Below are 26,454 nucleotides of genomic sequence, written 5' to 3' on the forward strand. Positions count from 1 at the left end.
TCAGGCTGGATCCTCCCATGTGCCCTTTCAGTGAGAAGAGTGCCAGACAGTCGGAACTAATCAGGGACACAGCGCCCCCTGGTCCCTGTGGGCCTGCAAGTGCAGCCAGGAGCTCAGGGAGGGTGTGAGGCCAGTGCCTAGCCAGCTCCTCCCAGGGAGCCAGCCCATACCCAGAGCTTACGCTCACCCTGTTGGTGAACGGAGCCCCAGTTCTGGCACTTGCTGGATTGCAGGCACTTTTTAAGAAATGCCAACACTCTTGTGTATGTCCTAAATAAAATAACGACAATGCAAAGCCAACACTCTTGTGTATGTCCTAAATAAAATAACGACAATGCAAAGGAAAATACTCCCAAGAGGCTGGGTTGGTGGCTGTGTCCTTTATTAAGATCAAAGCAAAAACTGCTATGCACACTTTAGTTTTGCATGGTCTCCTGTTGACTCTTCCTGATCACCAGTCTAACCCAAATATGTGGCAACTAATGTCGGTAAAGGACTCCCTACAGCCAGTGCGCCCCAGTGGAACATTCTAGCCCACAACAGGCCCCACAGACTCTGGTGGGCCTGTAAGATTCGATGGCCTTGGGATGCCACTGCCATTTGATTGGCACCAGTGAACCCTGCGATGTTCACACAGCAGGGAAATCGCCTCTCGCAGCACAATTCCCGGCACCTGTCCCAGGGACTGAGCCATGTGGGCCCCGATTTACGCAGCTCTGCAGAAGTAGGGGAGAAGCAGCTTCAGATTCCCATGCCCCAGTCCTCCAGGCTGTGTTCCTTAAGCCTGCCGATGGTCAGCGGCGTGTGGTCACCATGGTTATGATAGCAAACACACAGTTGGCATTTGGGATGCCAAGCCCCGTTCCCAGTCTTCTGCTCGAATTGCTGTCTTGGGATGGGTTCTGAGAACGCTTCACTTGTAGTCAGGGACACTGAGGCACAGAGCAGTTCAGTCGCTTGCCCCTGGGGCAGGGTCAGGGCCAGGACCAGGGCCAGGGCGGGTCTTGAAGGTCACGTTGCTTTTAGGGAGTCTGATCATGACCCAGAACTTTTTTTTTTATTTATTTTGACAGGCAGAGTGGATAGTGAGAGAGAGAGAGACAGAGAGAAAGGTCTTCCTTTTTGCCGTTGGTTCACCCTACAATGGCAGCTGCAGCCGGCGCATCTCGCTGATCCAAAGCCAGGAGCCAGGTGCTTCTCCTGGTCTCCCATGCGATGACCCAGAACTTTTAGCCTGGCTGCTGATCATAGCTTACTGTGACCATCTTTTAGACATTTGGAATTCCTCCAACACGATTTTACAAGATAAATCTGGGTGGTAGAATTAATGCACCAATCTTTAACATTTCTCTCCTGGCCAGCCAACCCTCAGGAAATTAGTGTTACTGATTTTTTTTTTTTAAGAGACCACTAAATTAGCAAAGTCATGCAATAAAGTTATACAAATAGACTTTAAACTCATTAGAACAGTTGTCAACACAGGTGACGTATTTTCCTGTTTAACTAAACGTGTGATTAAGCATATTGATTCCCTGGCCACCCTAACTTAAGATACAGGGAATCTTTCTTGGCAGACTGTTTTAAGAAACAAAGCGTTATTTTCTCTTCAGAGGGTGCCACGCGGGGAAGACGTGGGAAGCATCTCCAGCCCCGTGGGTTTGCTCGGTGGCCCCGCGGGCCCGGCGCCGGTCTCTGGAGCACTGCTCCCCGCCATGAGACCTCCTGGAGGAGGGGCTGTCCCACAGCTGCCTTCGCTAAGCTCTGCACCCTCCGCCATCCTGCAGCTCTGGCCGCTTGTCTGCCTCCTTCCTGGCTGTCAGGAACAGCTCCAAGTCTGGATCTCATTGCTAAATTGGATGTGATTCCTTTTATTTTCTCAACCTCTAATTAAGCCCCACACTTCATCAGAAAACAACAAGCTCTTTCCCTTGGTCTGCAGAAGGAAAAGGAGCACTAGCATTTGCACTCCTTATGAATATGTAACAGCGTCCTGTCAATTCACTGTTGTTTTCATCGTCTTAAAAAATGTGTTGACGTATTTGAGAGGCAGAGACGGGGAGCAGGAGAGAGAATCTCTTCTGTTCTCCAGTTCGTTCCCCAAATGACCCCGGTAGCCTTGTGGGGCCAAGCTGAAGCCAGAAGCCTGGAACTCCACCAGGTCTCTCACGTGGGTGGCAGCGGTCCAAGCATTCAGGCCACCTGCTGCTACTTTCCCGGGAGCGTTGGCAGGGAGCTGGGTCAGAAGAGGAGCCAGCAGGCGGGACTTGAACCAGCGCTCCACGATGGGACGCTGGCATCTCCAGTAGTGCTTCAACCTGCACCACAAAGCCAGCCCAAGCTTGTCTTTTGGATACTGGTTTCCTACCGAGAAACCCACTGTGTGTGTTTTGACTATTTCTTATTGCAGGTTCACTCATTCTCTTTGGTCTGCTCCTATGGAGTGGCCATGATCTCAAGGCAGGTTTCTTGCAAGGGGGAATATCATTTTCCACATATCACCACAGCAGGACTGAGAAAGAAAATGTGGTCTTGTCTCCGAAGCTCCTTCCTGCACCTCACATGTGTGGATTTGAAGGCAGTCACGGTCCAGCCCTTGCCCAGAGTGCTCAGTCAGCCAGCACCCCAGACAGGAGGAGTTCCGGTGACACAAGGATGGCTCGGGCACATCCCGACACAGCCGGAATGCCGAGGCTGGGAGACAGGGGCACAGGGGCCATGAACTATGTCTAGTCCAGAGTGTGGCCAGTCCTGATTAATCCTGGGTAACTTCAAGCACAGTAGTTTCCTTCCCTTCTATGTCAGATGTTGTAAAAGCTTGAACATTATCTTGGAGACTTAGGACCAATTATTCTTGGCTTCCAAAAACATGGAATAAGGTGAGGAAGTGCTTTGACCTGGACAGAATCAGAGCCGTGCTCATGGGATTCAAGTGGGTTTGAATCTTGAGGAATGTGCTCCTGACCGTGTTCTGTGTGGTCCTGACACTTAGAGGGTCTGACACGTGTGTGTGTGTGTGTGCGTGTGCACGTGCACGCACCTGGATTGGTGGCCTGCTGGGAAGCGTGGGAAAGCATGGGAAAGAGGTGCTCCTGGGATCCACTCCTGTAACTCCACAGTGCACCACACGAGGGAGACAGCGCACACAAAACGGATTGTCCTCTTAGCTGGACCCCGAGGGCGACCCTGGCTTAGCGGAGGTCTTTCGGTGGGGGTGTGCAGCTCTGGGCTGTCACTGCGGTGCTTGAAAGGCGTGCGGTAGTCATCAGCTTAATGATTCCACGGCTCCAGACAGTTTCTCGGAACTTCCGCAGCAGCGTCCGTGCCCGAGTCATGGATGCTGGCTCTAGTTTCTGCCACCTTGCGGACTTGCTGCTCTGTCAGTAGGGCGAGAGCTCCCGCCCGCATGCCCAGCCTCTGGGTGTCTGGCGCCTGGTTTCACTGTAGGTAATAGCGTCTTCCAGAGGGAAGTTCACTGCTGGCTACATACTTGGTCCTTTGAGTTACATTTCCCACTTTGAATTATTGACAAAGATACATGTGCATCTACAGCCTGTTCTTCGTCAATGGAAAGTGAAGTTACGGGTTAAAAAGTTCTCCTGGTGCCAGGTCCCTTTGGCATATGACACTCTTAATCATTTTGTAAAGATTTATTTATTTGAGAGGCAGAGTTACCAACAGAGGGAGAGAGAGAGATCTTCATATGCTGCTTCACTCCCCCAAAGACCAGCAATGGCTGGAGCTGGGCCAATCTGGAGCCAGGAGCTTTCTCTGGGTCTCCATGTGAGTGTAGGGGGCCATGCACTTGGGCCATCTTCTGCTTTCCCAGACCATTAGCAGGGAGCTGGATTGGAAGTGGAGCAGCGGGGACGTGAACCTACACCCATATGAGATGCCAATGCCGCAGGTGGAGAATTAGCCTGCTACGCCACAGGTGCCGGCCTGCACTCTGAATCATTTTTGCAAAGAGCCCTCTGCTTGCCCGTCCCGCCTTGGCTGTACTTTCTCCATTCTGACAGTTCACTCAGCGACACCTGCCGTGCAGTGTTCTTCCCCCAGGCCTCCGACACGGGTTGCCACCTGTCAGAATTCTCCAGACCCCGGGGCATTTGCTTGTCCTTTTGAAGGCCCAGCTCTGGTTTCCACCTTCCAGGAGCCCTTGTAGTCAGGATTCTCCCTCGGGTCTCTTCCGTTCGTTTTGGTGTTCGGTGTGATGTTGCTCTTGAACTGTGCAGAAATACTCTGGTGGGTGCGGCTACCACGTGTTCAAAGGCGATGCCTTTGGACGCCATCATACCCGAGACAGCACTGGACCTATTCTCTCCTTGCTTGGTCCCTCTGCCAGAGACTGGGGCTGGGTTTTGTTTTTTATTTTAATTGTGCCATTACAGAAAATAAAAAGCTTGCGTTTCTGTGGGTTGTCATTTCATCTGTGGCTTCACCGCCTTTGTTTGGCAGGTCCAAAAAATTCCAGTCCTTCATCGAGAGCTGCTTGGTGAAGAATCACAGCCAGCGGCCGGCCACAGAGCAGCTGATGAAGCACCCGTTTATCCGCGAGCAGCCCAACGAGCGCCAGGTCCGCATCCAGCTCAAGGACCACATTGACAGGACAAAGAAGAAGCGTGGGGAGAAAGGTCGGCTGCCCACTCGGGTTTCGGGAAGGGAAGCCAGAGGCGGCTGAGTCCGGGCTCTTCCCAGGGGTGGAGGTGGCTGGGGGGATCTCGGCTGAGCCTGCACCGTGCTGTACCGCGAGGGGCTGTGTCTCGGGTGTCCGTGGGGTGAGACCGCCGCAGTGGATCATTCAGGAAAAAGCAGAACTGCGAGGAACATGACTCTTGCAGGCACTGAGCAAAGTCCTGTTCAGTGATACTATGAAATGCTTTCTCATGACAAGTGATTCTCTTAATTCGAATGAATATTCATGCGTAGAAGTCTAAAAAGCTGCAGACAGACAACCATTAAAAAAAAAAAGCATCCATCTAGTTGACATTTTTCTGTACTGACAGTCTTCAGCATTTCAGTCGGCCTGCTCTTTGGCTTCTTTCTAATCCAGCTGTTTAGAAGTCAGAGGGAATTTTCTTACCGTTGCCGTGAAGGGAGAGATCACTAGGTTGCCAGGTTTGCTGTGTGCAACATGAGGTTTGGAGCCGAAGGTCATTTAGTACACCTCTTTATTTCATAGGTGCAGAAGCGTCTCTCTCATCACTCCGGTCCTTGTACCATGCTGTCTTGTCACTGCATCACTGGGAAGAATATGAATCCAAAAGGATATGTGGCCCTGGGGCTGAGTAGGGGGGAGACCAGACCCCAAGGTGGAGCCGTGTTAGCTCTTGCTTCCTCCTCTTCTGTGGCTTGGAGGGGGCAGACAGCACAACGCAGCACAGAGCTTTCCTCCTTTTGTTTACATCTCCTTTCTCCTCTGCCTCTTTCACACAGTGAGGTGTGAGCTGAGGCTTGGGAGGGGCACGGGGAGCAGTGTGGGCGTTGGTGCTGGGCCAGAGGGGTCAGATCAGCAGAGGGTACAGGTGGAAGGAGAGGTCTGGGGTAGGGGCAGGGCCTGTGAGGCACACCTGCAATGTGATCAGGTATACTCCGCACGGGAGGCTCTGGCCTGGGCCAGAAGGAAGTCCTCCTCCAGTTATGGGTGGGCAGACAGGGATAAGCTAGCCGTCCACCTGGGCCTGAGGACAATTAGGAAGGTCAAGGTCAAAAACTCCCAGGACTGATTTTTCAACTGTTTTTCATCCCTGGTGGTCTTGGGTCACTCCGTGCAAAGATTTTAAGAGAATATTGACTCTGCGGAGTGGAAGGGGAAGATGCTCAGATGTCAGTGTGTTCAGGAGTTAGGCGGTCATTTAAGGAATCCAGAATAACAGTTGTTGCCTCATTTTTGTCTGCTCCCCAAGGAATGCTCTGATCAAATGATTAGATCTCAGTGCTTTGGCTCTGTTGGGTCAGATGGCTATGTTGCTTCCTCCAATCATTTTTCACTCTCTTACTAGCTGTCTCTCTGACCAACTTTGGTAGAACCACGCAGTTTTACTTTCCATTGCATTATGGTTTATTTGAAAGGGAGAGACAGAGAAGGAGATCTTCATCCATTAGCTCACTCCCTAAATGGCCACAACAGCCAGAGTTGGCCCAGGCTGAAGTCAAGAGCCTGGAACTCTATCTGGGTCTCCCTTGTAGGCATAAGGGCCCAAGAACTTGGGCCATCTTATGCTGCTTTCCCATTAACAGGAAGCTGGACTGGAGGCAGAGTAGACAGGACTCAAACTGGCACTCAGATGTGGGATGCCAGGGTCACAGGTGGTGGCTTAACCACAACACTGGCCCCTACTGTATGATTTCTTAACCTTGTATTTTTTTTTGCTTAAGATATGTTGACACATGCTAATTTAACCCAGTTATATGAAAGCAATCAGACCGAATTCTAGAGAAGTATTAAAACTGAAGAGCCTGACATGTGAAGTTTTTACCTTGGGGAGAAGGAGTAATTGGAACAATGATGTTTATTAGGTAAACTTCCTGCATTGTGTTTTGAACTCTGTCCATTTCAGGAGAGTTTGGAGGGTAAAACTGTCAGTGTAGAGTACTACAGCACTTTATACAGGTTCTTCACGTTTTGGTAAAATAATACCTTAAAAATAAGGAGTCTGGAAGCATCATACATATCTAAGTGAATGAGGCTAATTTGTAACTTTATGAAAAAATACTTGAACTCATCACCCTTTTACCTATCTTTAATTATCTCTTTATTAGATAGTGCAAAAGGCAAGGCTCCTTTATCAGACCTGAGTTACACCATGTGACTGCTGCCTCCTGGTGGTAATGTAACCAAATTGCAAATTTCAGTTGCTTTCGAAGGGGTGCACAGATGTCCTCGGGGCTGTAATTTCTAGCATACAGCTATGGAGATGTAGGAGTGAGGTGACGTTGTCTCTTGTTTGCAAGTTCCTCGTGGTCCATAGAGAAGTCCTCAGGATGGCATATGCAAGCGTCATGAGCCATTGCACCCCTGCTGGCCTTTCTCTCATCTGTTTTGCCTGCGTCCAGGTGCGTGGCCACCCACAGCCCACTGTTTGCTGAACGTGCCATGCACTGTAATGCTGCCAGCCTTTCTCGTGTGGCTACATGCCTTGGGATACTATTTCCCCACACACACACTTGCAGCTTCCGGCTGCCTGAGGAAGCAGTGCCTTCAAAAGCCCGGCCCATTTCCTCCCCCAGATACTTCACTGTCCATTACGAAGGGTAGAACTGTCTACTTCCCTCTCTGACAGCTCATTGCTGCTTTCGTGTACTGCTAGTTGGGGTATAATGTGTTGGGAAGAGCACTAGTTTTTTACAGTTGGAAAAGTTCTGGATCGAATTCTGAATCCAGATCCCAGATGGGCCTTTATTAGTGTGATGACATTGGTCAAAGCTCAAAGCTCTTAACCTCCTGTAATCTGAGTATCCTTGCTTGTGAAGGAGGCACTGTTGCAGGGGCATGTTACGTGAAATAAATGAGAAGCTGTAGGTAAAGTACCTAGCATTAATGACTGACCTGGGGGAGAGAGAACAAATGTTCATTCCCATTCTTCACAGTCATAGGGACCCTGTTTACCCCTCTTGCCTGTTAGATTCTTATTTCCTCCAAGGCAAAGATTCAGTCTTATTCATTTTTACATAAGAACTTGCTTCATGTTATCCCAAATTAAATGAATGTCCCTACTGGTCAATGAAACCGAACTGTGGCTGTATATTTTTAATAGCTGTCAGAAGTTTCTTTCCAATAGTTATTAAGACATCAAAAGGCAATTTGGGGGCCTTTGGAAGGCAGAATAAAAACCCTGTTTTAAGAGGAAAAGTCATTCACTGATTAATGAGTTCTAGTGGGGCAGTGAGTTTGATGTAGGTGGCTTTATAATGGGGGTTAACCCAAACAGAAAGGTCATTTTCCATTCCCTCTCTTGTCTTTCTCATGAATATCAGGCATTGGAGATGGACCCCTAGAGGCAGCTGGTAGGAACTGCCTGAATCATAAGTCAGGAGGCTTGAGGTTTATCTCAGCTCAGGATTAACCACAACCCTTTGGGCCTCTGTGCGCTTACATCGGTCATACACACCACCTAACAACAGGGGTACGTTCCGAGAACTGCAGTGTTGGGTGATTTTGCATTGCACGAATGTCATGGGGTGCGTACATGCACCCAACCAATATAAGTGAATCACTCAACAACATGGCCTGTTGGTACAGTGAAGAGCTGTGGAAAACCCACTTTGAAGAGTTCATGGAGATTGAAATGAAATGATAAATTCATTTTGATGCAAAAAAAAATTTTGTACATAGTGTTTTCATGGTATTTATTTTCCACGAACTTTTTGAAGATCCTTGGTGTGCACCGATTTCAAAATTTTTTACACTAAAGTAAGCTTATCTTTTAATAAATTCTGTGTTTCTGTGAACGTTTTGAAGTTCCTTGAGATGCAGCTGCTGCTGTTGGCATAGCAAAGCATCCTGTTTTACAGTAAACTTGTTCAATAAGTAGAAGTGTGTCATAAAATAACAATAAAAAAAGTAGCACAATAAACACAAGCAGTAGCACAGTCGCTAATTCAGAATTGCATGTGCTTGACTCGCCTAACTGTTAGTCCATAGGTCTATTGGTATGGACATCACCACAAACACGTCCTAAGGGGATGGCGATTTTCAGCTCTATGGCAATAGGTGTCCGTCATACGCGCTGTCCACCACCGAGCCAGCCACCGTCCTGGGGCCCATCAGCACACGCAGCGGAGGGGTTGGAGCTCACCAGGCACAGCGCTTCCTATGCACTGACCTCCCGTGCGTCTCTCTCTAGATGAGACTGAGTACGAGTACAGCGGAAGTGAGGAAGAGGAGGAGGAGAACGACTCGGGAGAGCCCAGGTGAGGCAGCGGCAGCCAGCTCTCAGGTGCACCTTCCCAGCCGTGCGTGTGTGAGACTCGCTTCCCTTTTGATTTATAGACTTGCCTTTAAGAATCCATGGGGGTGGGGGAGAGGACTTATCTAATGTATTGCCCACAAACATACTCATTAATTTGGGAAAGAGTTCTCGAGGCAGACTCTCGTGAACACAAGAAAATCAGCATATCCTTTCTCTTGTCCCCCAAGGTCAGTGGTTTTTTTGCTAAGCTGTTTGCTCACAAAGGTAACCCATAGACTGGGTGGGAGACCACTGTCTTGGTGATGCAGAACTACAAGTACTTCGAACTGCAACTTCCTGGAGACCTAAATGTGTTTCAGGCTTGGGTTACCCTGTCCATTTCTTCTCACCTCGGAGAAGAGCATGTGGACAGCCGTTGTCCTTGTCACATGCCGTGGCATGCTCACCACAGCCCAATCTAGGAAGAAGTGATTTCCAGGAAGTGAAATTACCCTCTAGTGGTGAACCGTTAATAGAAACCGGTGCACCATGGCTGCTGTCATGTGCTGGCCCCCCGGAATCCAGGGCTGCCTTTCCAGTGCCCGCCCTGCGACGTGGACTTCACTTGGCTTTGTTGAGAGAGAACTGATGCTGGTGTGCCCACACTGCTGGGATTACGCTGGATCAAAAGGGGGAAGCATTCGGGCAGAGGATCATGGTGGGGGGGTCTACGGGCCCTCCCCCGCCCAGCCACATGAGGGTGGCTCGATGCCCCAGGAGAAGGACTGGTTCCTGCACTGGCGACTTCCAGAGCAGGGAAGGGGCCAGCCTAGCCACCGCTGCTAGAGTGAGCAACACCACGCGTTCTTTCTGGAGCTAACTCAGACCCACCAAGTCGGATTCTTGCTAAGCTGCCGCAAGAGGATGGACTGAGTTTGCAGCACCATCTCATGTTCTCTCTTGCCCTGCCACAGGATCCCTTAAAGCCAAAGACCAAAGGAGAATTCTTTCCTTCCATCCGATATGTACCTCGTCAGCTGCCCCCAGGTCAGCTGTGTGAAGGTGACAGCTGTCAGTGGCATGGACAGTGGGCATTCCTGTGAGGCCAGGGACAAAGGCCCTGCTGTCAGAGCTACAGACCGTGTCCCAAGGCCAGCCATGGCAGCCTGCAGACCACCCTCTGTAGAACTGAGAAATCTTGTCTTTCCAACATGTGTTCAACTGTGTGTTAGCTGTCACATAGCGAGCCAGTCCGGCCAGCCCTAACACTTGTGCCCTGATATCATACTGAAGAATAGGTGCCAAGTCCTGTTTTTATAGCTACATTGGATTAGTCTTCGTGAAACCCTGAAAACTAGAAAGGGAAAGTGGTTATCTGACTTTTTTTTTTTTTTTTTAATTTGAAAGGCAGAGATGGGCCTGTGTTGTGACAGAGTGGGTTAAGCCACTGCCTGTGATGCCAGCATCCCAAATGGGTGCTGATTCAAGTTCCCAGTGGCTGCTCCACTTGTGATCCAGCTCCCTGCTAATGTGCCTGGGAAAGCAGCATAGGATGGCCAGAGTACTTGGGCCCTGCACCCATGTGGGAGACTCAGAAGAGACTCCTGGCTTCAGATCGGCCCAGCTCCAGCCATCAGGGGAGTGAACCAACAGTTGGAAGATATCTCTCACTCTCGCTCTCTCTTCCTCTCCCTCTTCCTCTCCCCCACCATGTCTCCGCCCCCCGTCTCCTCCCTTTCCCTGTTTCTCCATCCTTTTCCTTCCCCCTCTCTCTGAAACTCTTCCATTCAAATAAATAAAACAAATCTTTTTTTTTTTTTTTTAAGTTAAGACAGCAAGAGAGGGAGAGACTGAGACAGAGACCAGAGAGAGACAGACACACCTTCTATCCTCTGATTTCCATCCATTCCCAAATGGCCCCAAGAACCAGTTCTGAGCCAGGCTGGAGCCAGGTTGAAGCCAGGAGCCTGGAACTCCATGCTGGTCTCCCATGTGGGTGGCAGGTGCCCCAGTAGTTGGGCCATCCTAATGCCTTCCCAGGTGCGTTAGCAGGGAGCTGGATGAGACAGAGGAGTAGCTAGGACTCAAAGTGGCACCCTCGTATTGGATGCCAGCATTGTAAGTGGCAGCTTAACCCCCTGTGTCACAACACTGGCCCGGTTACTCCATTTCAGAGATGAGGTGACAAGTGAAGGGTGACAGCCAGGTGTCACGCAGAGTTCATGATGGAGTTACTAATGCAGCTCAGATCTGACATTGATGCCATGTCAGTTACCAGCAGTGAGCATCCTTGTGTGAGGCTGGGTTCCCAGGCCCCATTGCCTTTGCACGTTGCAAGTAGGTGGGCCTGGGTGTGTTTGGGAGGTTGCCACAAAGGCAGGGCAAAAGTTCTGGAAGAAGCTCGTGACACAGCTGTCTGTGGGATGTCACCAACAAAGCCTGTTTCCGTCATTCAGTGCCAGTGCCCCACAGGACACGCCAGCCACACCCCAGAACCGTGCTCGATCCTCTTCTACGGCCCACCAAACTGCTCCTCCCGCCCTGCAGCACCCGGGTAGCCCTGACCTTTGCCCCATGGGCATCCTGACGGCTGTCTCTGTCCGCAGCTCCATCCTGAACCTGCCGGGGGAGTCGACACTGCGGCGGGACTTCCTGAGGCTCCAGCTGGCCAACAAGGAGCGGTCGGAGGCCCTGCGGCGGCAGCAGCTGGAGCAGCAGCAGCGGGAGAACGAGGAGCACAAGCGGCAGCTGCTGGCTGAGCGCCAGAAGCGCATCGAGGAGCAGAAGGAGCAGCGCCGGCGGCTGGAGGAGGTGAGGGCCCCTCCAGGGCCACCTCTGCACCTGTCTGTCAGCAGTGGTCACGCTGGGCGCCCACAGCGGGCCCAGACCCCACCCTGGAGCTTCTCCATAGCTCTTGTCGCTTCAAGCACACACTCTTATGTTCTTTTATCTGTCTGCATCTCCCTGCTAAATTATCCATGCAGAGGACCTGGGATTTCCCTCTTGGATTCCCAGACGTGTCTCCAGCATGCTAGCTAGCTTTCTGTCATGAAGCAGGTGCCTCACAAATATGAGACTTTGTGCAATGAGCGGGTCAATGATTGAGAGGTGAAATACAGGTGTTAACTAGACCACCGTGAACAGGGAAATAAGTGACATGCTAAATATGGCCTGCTACTGGGACTCTGGTGCTCGCTGGGCCTGGGGCCCCAAGTCTGCCTACCTACCCTACATACCTACAGCTTATCCTTCCTGGGGGCCAGGCCTGGCCTCACAGCAGGCACAGCTGTCACCTGTGGGAGACCCCGCTGGCAGCTGCATTTCCCTTCGTGGTCTCTCTTGGGTGAGGCTCTCACCCTCGTTTCCTACAGATCGTATTCAGTCTTCTCTCTCTGGTTCTTGCCCTTGTCCCCGAGGCCTCCCTCCTCTACCAAATCCATCACAGCCTCTAGATGATTAGGAACTGGGGAGCGTTGGGCAAATGGGGCAGCACAGGAAAGATTTGCTAACTGCCCAGGAATAGGGGCCGTAGTCTCCCAGACAGCAGCTTGCTGAATGGGTTGACAGCAGTTCACTTGCTTTGTCAGTGGCCGCTGTCGAGTCACAGGGTGGTGAATCACAGGTACCAGGAGCAGGTTGCTTTCTAAATGCTACGTCAAGGTCCAGTCTGCATGCTTTAGTGCAGTGAGGGCCTCGATTCCAGTGTGCAGTAGATCCTATCAGCCTCGTTATGTTTCTGGAATATTCGTTTCAGACCAGCAACAAGGCCCAAGAGTTGCAGTTATTGAGTGGTTTCTGTATGCCAGCTACCAGGCAGGGGGCTTTGCTTATACCCAGGATCTCCTTATCTCTGTGCGGGGACCCATTATCCCCGTGCCTCGTGCAAAGTGCGCATCACGTGCCTCTCCCACCCCAGCCCACCTTTAGCAAAGAGGTTCCGGGAGGGGAAGTGACTGATGCCATGCTGCAGGGGTGCTAAGTGCAAAGCCAGGATTCATAGCCAGGTCTCTCTGAACCCAATGTCCATGCAGGCCTTACTGAGACAGTGAGTTAGGGGTGCATGATGCAACCTTGAACTGTGACCCTGAACCTTTTAGGCTTCTGCCAGCAGCAGGAAGCAAGTGAAGCACTTCCCAGCCTAAATCTGTGCTATCAGCGTGGTCAATGCTTAGCACACATCACCTCCTATCTTATGTTCTAAGGTTTACAGGGCGGTGGACAGAGATGCTGTGTGGCAGAGCCTTCAAAGACAGGCTCGAATGACGTGTGGTGTTTGTAGGCAGCTCCTGGAAGTCTGCACAAAGTGCCATAACCTGTGGTCACCTCCCAGGCACAAAGTGAAACTCTGACAGCCACACAGGCCAGCTGTGGCCTCTCATACAGGCCCCAGCCCAGGGCCATGCTGTGCCCTCCTGTCTGCCAGGTCTCCTGAGGACTCGTGGCCTCTGTCTTTGGGTTCAAGCCCTACTTCTTTGGACTAAGGGTCAAACTTCTGTCCCCAGCCCAGGCGGTCCCCTCCCAGGCTCTGTCTGCAGAACACACCTTGTCTGCTTCCGCCCTGGCTGGTGGTTCCCCCCTTTCAAGAGCATCTCCCCGGGCCCCCTCTCCCCAGAGCACCCCATCCTGAAAACCCCGACCACGTGCCTCTGCCCTGTTCGGAATAGTGCGGCCTGGGCCTGGAGATTTGTCGTGCTTGGCTGCAGGCCGCAGTCATCTACCGTGTCACCTGGGGAAAGTCCCACTGTTGTCCAATTAAACATTTAGGATGCACACATACACATATGTCTACAAACTTCCTTAAATTTCCACGCAAGAATTCTCGGCCTCTGGACCTACACCCTCCGTCAGAGTGACGTCTTTTCAGAAGCTGCATTGTTTGATTTGGTTTTTAGGTTCTCTTCCCTTCATATCTGATATGATTTATCTGAGCTTAACACGTGGACATCAGGTCATGAGAGCAATACTTTCTAATAGGTACAGAGCACTTAACATGTGACAGGTACTCTTGCTACTCAGCTCTTCCCTGAATGATCTCATTCACTCCTTGTGATAATCCCCAGTCTAACGATAAGACAGCTGAGGCCATGAGAGGTTAATGACTTGCCGAAGGTCACCCAGCTTGAGATGAAACCAAGTTTCAAACCCAGCTCATGGGACTGCAGCACCCAAGCACCACATCACTGCCTGCAGGCACCCTGCCCCTGGGCTGATGGGCCGTAGCCGGCTGGCTTTTACTCTGGACACTGGAGGATTTCTCATCATGGGCATGAGTCAGGGTTCAGCTAAGTGAGGCCTGTGCGCCTGTGCAGGTGCACTCCGTGGACCCTGGCTTGCATAGAAGGTTTTGGGGGAGGACCCCTGTGCCCTGTGCAGCAGAGGGCATGAGCCCAGGCTTCTTCCTAGAAGTGAGCGTGCCAAGGTCACAGGAAGTGATAGACTGTAGCAGCTTTATCCTTTATCTCACCCAATAGCTCAATAGGGAAGAAAAAGAAATACTAACTCCTTGGATGACTGTAGATTCTGAACCCCTAAGTGCCCACATGCTGCTCCCACTGGGCCCCCATGTGCGCCTCCTTGCCCTGGCCTGTGGCAACCACTTGTGTTTCTGGGGTCTTGAGTAAGAACTTGGACGACATTGTCACACAGAAATGGCTCAACGCCCGTAGTTCAACTGGGAATGTAGCTTCTCTGTGGAGGCTTTGGTGGGCGTCCTGGAAAATACATTTCCATTTGCAAACACAGGTTCTCCCACCACCCCTTAGGCAGCAGAGGACTGTGTGGGTTGCAGCCTTCAAGTCTGGGGCGCTCAGAGGTCACCTTTCAGCAGAGATTCTGAGGAATCTGCTCTGCTATTTATGGCAGCCCTGGGGATTGGGCGAGCTCCTGAATCCCTGTGTGCATGTTCTTGGAAGGACTTAGACTACACCCAAGCGTAGGCATTTATCAGCTTTTTGAAAAGGGCATGGCATCGGGCCAGTTACATGGTGAGGACAAGACTCAGCTTTTGACCAGGGATCAAGTACAACCTATTAACTAAGTTCCAGGAACTTGATTTAGCCCAGCGAAGCAACTACCTCTTCTGATGTTACTTGGTCCATTGGGCATTTCTTCTCCTTGGCTTAGAGCACAGCTGGTGCATTCTGGGTCAGTTAGGCCAGATGTGGCGACTCCTACTCTGGTAATCTCATCAGACTAAGCCGGAGCAGACGCACAGTGATGTGTGATCTTGCTCAAGACTTTGCAAATCATATCAGTGACTGATATATTGGATTCAGTGTTTGCTAAGAGCATTCTATGCCCTCAAGTCGAGGGAATGAATCAAATTGACTTCAGGAGCACCAGCCTGCTCCATGGGAGTAAATTGTATTCTCTCTAGGGAATTTTTCAAGCCATCAGGGTCTCATTTAGCGCCCTTCAAGGCCATCATAGCATTGTCCAATTATCAAAGCAACCAGTTTGAGCTGGAAAACACACTGCTTTGATTCCATCACCTGAAGTTTTCAGAAATAGAACCACCACCTGTTTCTCATTGGCCAGTAATAGTGGAGCAGTAACACACAAAATAGAGCCTGCAGTGGAAGCTGCGAATTCCCTGTGAGCCTTGAACTTTTTTTATTGTGAGTCACTAGGGGCTTTCAAGGACATTGGGCCCATTTGCTTTGCAAAAGTGGAAGGTAGAATTAAACTCTTTTTTTATGCCCACAGGCAGTCATTCAACAACTACTTAGCAGATGCCTCTGTGGCACAGGCGCTGTACTGGGCACTGGAATTGCAGTCTGCCCTGGCGGAGACTGGAGCTGTAAGGGAAAGGGGAATTCAGCAAGTCGGGGAACACAGCCCCAGGGCCGATGGGTCAGAACCGGCTGGAGGAGGGGAGAGGGGCACCTAGAGATGCTGGGTGGAGAAGCCCAGAGAAGGTTGTGCAGGGCCCTGCGGGCGAAGCGCGTTACTTTGGGATTTTACTCTAAGCAGAGTGGAAAGCTGCTGGTGTGCTTCAACCATAGGACTATACCCCGACCTACCTTTTGAAACTGGAATTTTGGCTGCTGCAAAGAAAGTGACTGCAGGTGCAGGAGTGGGTGTGGAGAGCAGTAAGGTCTGGCCCGAGTGGGTGCTGCTTGATGTCGAGTGGGGCTTGAGAAATTGGACACAGCACAGGGAGCTCTGGCCTTTGGAAGGTGCAGGACATCAGAGACAAGGCGGAGTGGCAGTCACAGAAGCGTCCCTGATGTCGTACTGGAGTGTCAGGTGGAGGACCAACATCAGTATGGGAGGAGAGGCTAAGGTCAACTCGGCACGAGAGGAGAGTGAAGTGACTGAGGTGGCCAGTGGAGACTGCACGTGTGTAGTGGGATAATGTAGAGAGGGAGGATGTCATTAAGAGAAAACAATGTCTACCAGATTGCCCACGGCCAGTTAGTGAGTGAGCGTAGAGGTAACGTACCCAGCTTTGCAACCAGAAAGCCTAGGCTTAATCTTAGCTCTGTGGCCTTGAGCAAATTCCCTCCCCTCTGAGCCCCAGCTGCCTTATATGCACATTTGATACAATCATATTCAGCTTGCAAGAGTGTTGATGTAAATGAAACCGTAGACATAGAAGCCTGACACACATCTAACTCAGCAACAGAGTGAGATGTTTGAGATTGTGGGGTGATTATATTGTTATTTTAGAGCAGATGTTCTCAAAGCATGTGTTTTTTATTTTAGTGGTATTCTATAGACAGCATCCCCCTTCCCTGCCTGCCTTATTTCTCCAGCCTACCTTCCTGCTTGCTATGGAGCTTGGACTAGGCCGGCTCCTGAGAGAAGCCCTTCCTTTGGGTCTTGCTGGGCAGTCCTGGCTACACCTGCACAAGGAGGTGGAAGAGAGCATGCTCTTCATTCTGAGTGCGCCTGGCTTGCTAGGATCAGCTGCCAACTTGAGAACTCTCCTCTTCCCAAAGGAGTCCAGAGGCCTTTCCTCTGGAGAAACCCTGCCTGCTGATGGATTCTCTCACTGGCATTTCTTGCTGTCATGCCCAGCGCTGTATGGTTATGTGATCCCATCTTGCTACCGAGGGGCTGCATCAAGTCTCCTCTCTTCCCGGTCTCTAGACCAGAGCCATCAGAAGGCAGAGCTCTTGGGATATCTGCGGAGTAGGCCCTCGTGCACCCGGGACACGGTACCTTAGCAGTGACTGTCTCCCGAGAAGGTGGGATTCAGACAGGCCACTCGAGAGACTGCCTGAGTTTGAATCCCATCTCTGCCACTTTTGGCTTTTGCCATGTTGAGCAAGAAGTGACTTCTGTATGCCTCAGTTTACCCATTTATAAAACGGGATCGTAGTAGTTCGAAAGGACTGAATGAGTCAGTACTTACAAAGCACTCAGGACAGTAACCTGGCACAGAGTCAAAGCCTAAGCATTTTTAAGAGGAGAGTTGAATGGAGAGAGAAACATCTTTGCTTCCCACGGCCTGCCATGTGGGTGTCCCCTGCGTCGTCTCTCTTCAGGGTGAGCAAGCTCCGTGGACAGATACAGAGACCGGCAAATCAGCGTGGCCTCTCACCAGGGCCACCTCCCCGGCCACAGGCCCACGCCCCCGGGCCCCACCAGAAGAAAGCACCGTCAGCAAGAGTAATTCCCGGGTTTCAGGCCCGCAGCGTGGAGTTCACTGGCACTGCTGAGCAGTGGCCTTTTGCTCGCGTACTCATTAACTCCAGGCCACCCGACGTGCCTGAGAGCGGTGCTGGCTGGCGAGGGCAGAGCGGCCCTGGATTCCTAGAGGTCGTTAGCATCAACATCAAGACTGAATGTTTCCTGGCCGCACTGTGCTCTGCTGCGAAGCAGCTGGGGACCAGGCTGGCAAATGGGATGCCACTGTCCACACAGGGCCTGCCGTGGGCTCCTGACAGCAGGCACAGACTTCTCCTGCTTTAGGAGGACGCGTGGTGTGCACAGATCTTAGGAGCCCAGCTGCTCAGCGGATCCCGGAAGGGCTGCTTATTCCCGCTTACCTGCCGTGCCACAGTGGACCTGGCTTCTCGGCTTGGACACCTGAACCTGAGATGAGAGGGGTTTCCTGCTCATCTGAGGCTGCGGGGCTGAAATTCCTAGACTGTAGCTTAAAGGCTACTGAGAGTTGAAATCCCGTTGCTTAGACCTATTTCTTTACTTTGAAGGCGCAGGAAGGGCCTGCGAGTTTGTAAAGACAGAGAATTTCACCCTGGAGAAAGGCCAGCGCAGGGCAGCGCCCGTTTTGTGGATGGTAGAGATGGGTTCCAGTGCCTCCTGCGTGCACCTGCCTTCCGCTGTCCCTGCTCTGCGTTTCTCGTGATTCGCGGTTTTCTCCGTTATTCCTCACCGTAGAACTGTGACCACAAAATCATCTCACAGAAAGCATTATCTCACGTGACATTTAAATCTCATTGTTTTCACTTCAACTCCTGGCTTCTTCAGTGGGCAGTTGTATAGAATTGTAGAGGGGCCTTGAAAATGATCGTGGCCGATTCTTCTGTCACAGCAAGCCCCTTTGATGGCCCCTTGCAGCATAGCTGTGTAACCTGTGTACTGTACAGTTTCTCCTTACATGGCCCTGGGTATCAGCACATTCTGTTTTTGAACACTTGCTAATGTTGGAAAAGGTGTCTTTTTTTTTTTTTTTTTTTTTTTTTTTTTACAGGCAGAGTTAGAGACAGAGAAAAAGGTCTTTCTTCCCTTCTGTTGGTTCACCCCAAAATGGCCACTATGGCCGGCATACAACGCCAATCTGAAGCCAGGAGCCAGGTGCTTCCTCCTGGTCTCCCATGGGGTGCAGGGCCCAAGTACTTGGGCCATCCTCCACTGCCTTCCCGGGCCACAGCAGAGAACTGGACTGGAAGAGGAGCAACTGGGACAGAATGTGGCGCCCCAACCGGGACTAGAACCCGGGGTGCTGGTGCTGCAGTTGGAGGATTAGCCTAGTGAGCCACGGTGCCAGCCAGAAAAGGTGTCTTGTTACTGGTGCAATTCCTGATACCCATGGCCTAATGCAAATTATTCCAAAAAAAAATGAAAATGCCTTCCATGTCGACCCCAGAAGTATTTCAAGACAATAATAATGGTCTCCGGGCATCACCAGTTCTTGCAATCCTCTTACACTTGAGGAGGTCATTCATCTTATCTCTGCAAACACTGGAACAGTAAACTGATCTATTTCAGGGGTTTGTTTTCATAAGATTTGATCTGAAGGTCTCAGGCTGAGGCCGTGGAACACTGGCAGAAGTCATGAGCCCTTGACTTTCCCACTAACATAGGGTCAGAGGGTCCAGCGATGTCCATCGGGCCATTCTTATTACTGTCCATGATATCCAGGAAAACCCACATAGCTCTTGTCCCTGGAGGAAACTAAGGCACAGAGCCAGTGAGGAGCTTGTGAATCCCCACGATGACCAGGGCCCGTTGAAGAGTGTGCTTCACAAAGCCACCCTACTGCTCGGTCTGTGTATGACCTTTGCCCCTTTTTCTGTGTGTGTCATCAGCTTGCACACATGTGCTCAGCAGCGCCTAGCCACGGGGCTGCTTCCTGATCAGAAGTTGCCCTGTGAGCACAAAGGAAAAGTTTCCTCCAGCAGTCCATCTTTCAGGAAAGGGCAGGTTGTTGAATCACTTATCTGAAACAGTATAAAATGTAAAGTAGCAAACAAGGAATGGGTTGTATCTTGCCTGTCTAGCTTTCTCAGCAGATAACTATGAAGAAAAGATAGGCAACAGCGTGAGGATAGAGGGGGGAAAATGGCAAAAAGCATGAGACAGTATCTTCCACTTTGTGTATGTTGAAGCTTTAGGCTGCTCCTTTGGAATCTGTAGAGACAGCATGGCGAGAGCAAGCCAGAGTCTAAGTCCTGGCTTTGCACTTAGAGCTGAGTGAACTTGAGCAAGATATTGGCCTGGAGGTGCATCAGTTTCCTTATCTGACAAATGAGGGTGATGACAGTAGCACCTGCCTCCAAGAGTTGTGGTGAGAACAAGTGAATTTATACTAGAAAAGGTTTAGAACGGGATTTTGGTGGTAGGAAACACTAGATAGATGTTTGTTCTTATTCTTAATGATATGGATTGTTGCGTAGTAAATTCTGAGGTGCCAGACCATTGCCCTGTCCCTCTCAATGTCCCTTACTATAAAAAAAAGCTTTGGCATTCCATTTGTAATTGCAAGGAATCACGCCCTAGCCCTGCAGTGGTTGGTTTGTGATGGTCTTTCCCAATCTGAAACTTTGCAGGTGTTACATGGGCAAATGGAATGGCCAGAAGGCTGTGAATGCTTCTCACCACAAGTCCAGTCCTGTGAAGCTTAAAGAACAGCCCTATTTAAAGTGAGAGGCACATGTGATGTGCAGTCGATTCAAAAGACCACACTGGGCTCTTTCATTCTGCATGGCTTTGAACAGAGAGCCCTGTGTTAGGAGATGGTTTGAGGTACTTCCCAAGGAGCCTGACTTGATTCTGCCCCAGCTGCTTTCCTGTCCCCTGGAGGCCAACTCAGGTCTTCCACAGTCACAGTGGGGTCCCCTCTTGGCACTTCCGGGAGGTCATCCAGGATAAAAAGCGAGAGGAATTCTCCAAGGGCTAACCAGAATTCTGCTTTGTGTCACTTCTCGTTCTGAATTGTTAGATATTTGCTTTGCAAAGTAGCATATCCTTGCTCAGACTCTTAGTGTGAATCAACATGTGAGATTACCTATCTGCTCCCTCTGAAAGTTTGGGTAAAGGTGATTTTTCAAGGTCATACAACAGTCACTAAACAAGTATTCACAGGGAGCCACTCCGTGGTCTTCTGTGTTTGCGTGGGCGGCTCTGCAGGATCACAATCTAGTCTCACTGTTTCCGATCTATTGTTCTGTCCCCATGCCCAGCTGGCTTTCCTACATCCCTGGAGCCCCCAGTGACAAGCTGCCTTGCAGCTATGGGATGTTCTCCAACGTGGACATTGCATCTGAGTCACGTAAGAGGAAGAGTGACATATAACAAAGGTGGACCCAGGGCCAAAGTTTCAGTGGTTGGTTTCTATCCTTCTTTATGATTTATCCTCACTTGAAACAAAAGGCTTAAGGTGGTGTAAGTGAATGCTACTAATGCACTTTTAATCAAGTCAAATTAAGATTAGTTTAATGAATGCAGTGCAAAACAGCATGATGTAGAGGAGAAAAGCGAGATGCAGGCGGGGGTGGGATCAGTGCATGGCACCCCTGCACCACACGGCGTTGAGAGTGGTAGGCCGGGGTAGGCTGCCAGCCTTGCTGCGTGAGCCCCTGAGGAGAGGCCAACGCGAATGGGCTGAGATGCATGTTGGCCATCAGATGAGAGTAAAGCAGTTACTTGGGCAAGCTTTCTGAGACCAGGGGAACCCTGCGCACTTGCCTGGCAGAGGTTGATACTGCTGTGAATAACGTCCGATGCAGTATTCCTCCCTTACGTGCGGTGGTTAGCTTTACTCAGCTGTTCTGATGACGTTTTAAAATGCGATTTTATGCCATAACCATGTGTCAAAGTCACTTCTAGAAGAGCCACAGCTCTCTGGTGCAGGTGCACGCTTTTCTGCTGATCTAAAGTAACCTAAGAAGAGCATTTAAAGAAATGGAAGCAAAAGCCAAAAAACCCAACTCCACAGCCTTTTTGATGAACATCCAGGAGGGATATATTTCTTTTGTAAATTTTTCAAGGAAGCGCTCTGTTTTTTTTAAAAAAAAATTCTATTTTCATTTTATTTGAAAGGCAGTTGGAAAGAGAGTGTCCACCTTGCATCATTAGGGAATGAATGTATTTTCTAAGTGCCCACATCATCCAGGGTTGAGCTAGGCCAAAGGCAGGAGCCCAGAATTCCATGCGGGTGGCAGGAACCCAAGTACTTGAGCCATCACCTGCTGCCTTCCAGGATGCACATTAGCGGGAAGCTGGATGGGAAGCAGAGGAGCCAGGTGTGGAACCGGGCATTCTGATATGGGATGCAGGGGGCTTAACTACTGCACCAGACACCGCAGGAGGAATATTTCTTAGAGCCAGGCCTTTAATAAGAACTCGGTCAGGGTCGCGGTGGTATTCTCCAGCAAGAGTTTAAACAGCAGAATTCCTGCATAGTTGCTCTAGGGTCAATGTCTTACCTCTAAGGGTCCCTTGAGCAGAGGGATAGGGTTACTATTTCCTCATTACGATGAAACCCACTCACAACTGTTTAGCCTCTGCCTGGAGATGTCCTGGGGATGGAGGGAGGGACACCATGGGGAAGATAAAAACTGTCCTCAAAAAGGCCTCCTGGGCAGCGACCAACAGCGAGGACAGGCAGGTCCTGGCGAGCTCCTCCATGGAGTAAGGCGGCAATGATTTTTGCCTTTTAAACTGTTGCAGTCGGTACTGTCGATCATCCCCCAGCAAGGAAAAAAATTAAGTTTTTAGGAACCGGCAAAATGTCAAACAAATATAACTTGTAGCAAAGCCTTCACGAAAGTGTGCATGAAAATATACTTCTGGGCGGTTCAATACAGGCGACGTCTCCAGCGTTTTGGAATAGTTTGCTCAATGCATTCTTTTCTGACAGCAGGACCACCACCATCATGACGCATAATTTGAGTAAAATCTAGAAATGCGGTTTCGTTTTTACCATTCCCCTTCCTCCCAGCCTAGACCCTAGTTTTCTTGTTTAACTTCCACGCCTTTCTCTAAGATGACCAACAGGCACCATGCCAGGAACAGCTGTGGTTGTTGCTCTTCTCAGAAGAACATCCTCCGGGCTGTGTTTAACAGGAAAGAATATTCTGGCCCAGCGGGATATTTTTTCACCCCTCCTATCGTTTATCCTATCTGCAGTATTCAGTGCAACAAATATCAGTGGTGCCAGGATCTAAATAGGAAGCAACGAGAGAGAAAAACCAGTGTGGAGGGGCCGGCGCTGCGGCGCAGTGGGTTAATGCCCTGGCCTGAAGCGCCGGCATTCCATAAGGGCGCCGGTTCAAGTCCCAGCTGCTCCATTTCCAATCCAGCTCTCTGCTATGGCCTGGGAAAGCAGAATAAGATGGCCTAACTGCTTGGGCCCCTGCACCCACATGGGAGACCCAGAAGAAGCTCCTGGCTTCGGATCGGCGCAGTTCCAGCCGTTGCGGCCAACTGGGGAGTGAACCAGCGGATGGAAGACCTCTCTCTCTCTGCCTCTCCTCTCTCTGTGTAACTGACTTTCAAATAAATAAGTAAATTTTAAAAAAAGAAAAACTAGTATGGAATGGAGACCCACAAATAGCTTTCAACCTAGATTGCACAGTTGGTGGGACCCTGCTCAGTAAGTGTGGGGTGTGGTGTGATAGAAGCCATAAGTATTGATAGGAGGGCAAATGATGCAAGGAAATTTAAGGTGCTCCTGGGTTATTTCCTTTTACCCCAGCCTTTTCACTCTGTTCATTTCAGTTAGCCCTGAGGTGCATCTTCCAAGTGCCAGGCCCAGCATGGGGGGTGTGGGTACAGCAGAAGTCTAGTACAGGCCTTGCCCTCAAAGAGCTGCTTCTAGCGAGAGCCAGCAAAGCTTGCTAACAGTGTCTGCCTAAGACTGGCGATGTGATCTGCCTCTGGCGTGTGTTGGTGTATCCCCTCCAACAGCCCCGTGCCTAGGAGGGGAGAGAGGAAACATTTCTCCAGGAAAGGCATTAGCACAGAGACAGCGGCAGCTGGAAATTGGCGGGGTGCCCTCTGAAGGTTGGAGAAGTGATTTATTTTCCCAGCCTCACCACGGGAACCAGAGCCCTGGCAGATGCCTCCATGTGTTAGCAGCGGCCGATCCGAGTGAGATCATTATTAATTATTAGTCACTTCTGCATGTCTTTCTCAGAAACTGCAAAGGACTTGGGAAGCCCAGGCTCTCTTGAGTTGCAATCAATACTGAGTACACCTTGCATGGGCACCTGAGTGGCATGTAATTATAAAACAGTATTGATTCCTAGCAAAGGGGTTGAAAATGTACAAATCCTTCACACAAAAAATAATCTAAATCTTCAAAAGTCTCGAATATTTTTTTCCCTCAAGAAAGAGACCGATGGTTGGAGTAAAAAACTTGAAATGTTAGCTAAATTAGGGCTGTTTCCTGCCAGGAGCCAGTTCTGTACACATAATTATTTTATTCTCTGTGCTGGCACTGATTTGTTTTGGTTGCGTGTTGGGAATGTCCCTGTGTTGGGTCTGTAATCCAAATATTTCAGTCGTTTCCTATGATGAGGTTTTCTCCTCGTGTCTGTAATGTTTTTTGTGTAAAATCGCCGGGCTAGGGCTGGACTTACCCTTTTACCCCCACAGACCCCTTCCTTTCCCCTCGTCTCTGTTGTACCATTGGAAGCCCCTTGGCCAGGACCTCCACCCACCCTCACACACCCCATAGTCCCCACGTTCTGCCTGTTTATTTTGGCCTGTTGCCAATTTCTACTTCTGAGTTGGCGCCCACTCCAGACCCGTTAGGATGACAGGAAATCTGGATGCTCTTGAGTCATCGCCATCCTCTGCGGGGTTCACTGCCAGCCTTTGCTTAGGTCAGCAGTGCCCTATCACCCCATGCCTAGGTCTGTGAGAAGTTCCTGAACCACTTTTCTGCTCTGAGTCTTGTCCCCTCCCATGGCTGCAAGGTGCAACTCGGATCACATCCTGTGACGGCACACAGCCCTTCCAGTGCTCATCATTGCCTACCTGTGTTCTCAGGTGGGCAAATAATTACTGATCTAGAAATGAAAGACACTGAGTGATTGCTTTGGCAGCACATATACTAGAGCTGGATATATATATATATATATATATATATATATATAAATAATGCAGTTTATCGCCCAGGAATCGGAAGCCACTGGAAGACAGCAGGTCCAGAGGATTGTATCCAGAGGTACAGGAGGAAGCCTTAGGTGGCTGCTTTGGCATTTTGAAGGTCTGTGATTGGTTCAGCTGGGCCTATGACAGAGAACTTTTGTGTGGAAACTGTTTTCCTGGTTACGTGGAGCTAGCTTGTCCGTGTGATAGCCACGGTCTGTTCTATTCCAGGCACTGTGTGTTCCTCTGCCACACAGTGTAGACATGACGTGTTAAGAATGACGGAGAACAGGCCTCCTCTCAGGTTCTCTGTGAGGCTCATATTTGAGGAAGGAGACATGCCAATGCCAGTACAGGCATCTGACATAAAAGACCTGCAATCCATCTCAGAAGGAGTGCTGACGGCATGTTGTACGGGCAAGTGCTTTGTGACGTGTGACAGTCTTGCACGATGTAGGATGTCTGACGCCACTGGCCCCTTGTGCTAAGTGCCACTCATGTTCTCCAGCCACTGGAACAACTGGCAAATCCCCTCCCCTGCCCCACAGAGTTCCAAAGCCTTGCAAGACAGGGCAAGGATGCTATACCTACTTGAGAATCTATAACTGCTTGGCTTTGTTCCAACTTCTCCTGACACATTCTGCTTTCCTGAGAGCATGATGGAGAGTAAAATGAGCAGCCACACCGTTTGTGATCTCCCTGTCCTTCCTGTTGCCTCTTCTGTAATGATGGAGCTCAGATGCTGAAATTACATCGCCTGGCTTTGAACTCCAGCTCCACCACTTACGATGGACTGGGCATGACCTTCAATGTGAGCATGACCTTGAACAATTACTCTCTCCGTTTTCTTATATAAAATGAGGATCAGAGTAATATCTACCTTAGAGGCTTTGGGGGATGATTAAATAGATACAATGTGTAAAGGTCCTATTAAAATGTTCAGTCAGCAGCTCGGTAATTGTAGGAGGTGATGACAGTTCCCTGAGCATAGGGGTCTTATTTGAGCAAGAAGTTAAAATTGACACCAAAAAAATGACCACTCCAGAAAGCACAGAGAAGCAGCAGAGTATACAAGAAAGACTAATGTAACTAGTAGGAGTCAGTGCATTTTCTTGCACAGTCAGCCATAATATACTAGACAACATTGAATATGTCACTTCACTTCTGATTTCTCAGTTCTGTACATATGAAATGTTGGGGTTGTGCAGTGTCAAGATCAGATGGGGCTGAGACTGTGGTGCAGTGGGCTAAAGCCACAGCATGCAGTGCTGGCATCCCACATGGGCGCCAGTTCGAGTCCCAGCTGCTCCACTTCTGATCCAGCTCTCTGCTTTGGCCCGGGAAAGCAGTAGATGATGCCACAAGTCATTGGGCCCCTGCACCCATGTGGGAGACCCGGAAGAAGCTCCTGGCTTCGGATCAGCTCAGCTCTGGCAGTTGCAGTCATTTGGGGAGTGAACCACAGATGGAAGACCTTTCTTTCTCTCTGGCTCTACCTCTCTCTGTAACTCTATTGTTCAAATAAATATATAAAAATTAAAAAAAAGATTGAGTGGCATAAGCATTGCGAAGTGATTACCTTGTGATGCGTGATAAAGAGCCTTTATGCATTGGACTTTCCTACCTTGATGTAAATAAAATACCCACCAGCCACTGGGACAAGGCGTTAAGCAGGAATTTCCTAGTAAGAGTCCACTTGCATGGCAAATGGCAAGTGTCCTCTGAGACCCTAAAGCTCTCTCGACCACCCTGCACCTGGTGGCCCGGGAGAGAGCAT

General features: G+C 50.1%; 1 protein-coding gene across 4 annotated transcripts in view; it reads left to right on the plus strand.

The window, feature by feature from the left end:
• The window catches only part of TNIK (TRAF2 and NCK interacting kinase), a 388,730-nt gene that overhangs the window by 283,464 nt on the left and 78,812 nt on the right, over positions 1-26,454 (plus strand). For all 4 annotated transcript variants that reach the window (XM_062211872.1, XM_062211854.1, XM_062211863.1 and 1 more), the window contains 3 exons: positions 4,456-4,631; positions 8,844-8,910; positions 11,495-11,699. In XM_062211872.1, the coding sequence (XP_062067856.1) occupies positions 4,456-4,631; positions 8,844-8,910; positions 11,495-11,699 (448 nt within the window). The remainder of the gene's footprint in view (positions 1-4,455; positions 4,632-8,843; positions 8,911-11,494; positions 11,700-26,454) is intronic.

This window comes from Lepus europaeus, chromosome 2, assembly GCF_033115175.1.
Source record: "Lepus europaeus isolate LE1 chromosome 2, mLepTim1.pri, whole genome shotgun sequence".
NCBI lineage: Eukaryota > Metazoa > Chordata > Mammalia > Lagomorpha > Leporidae > Lepus > Lepus europaeus.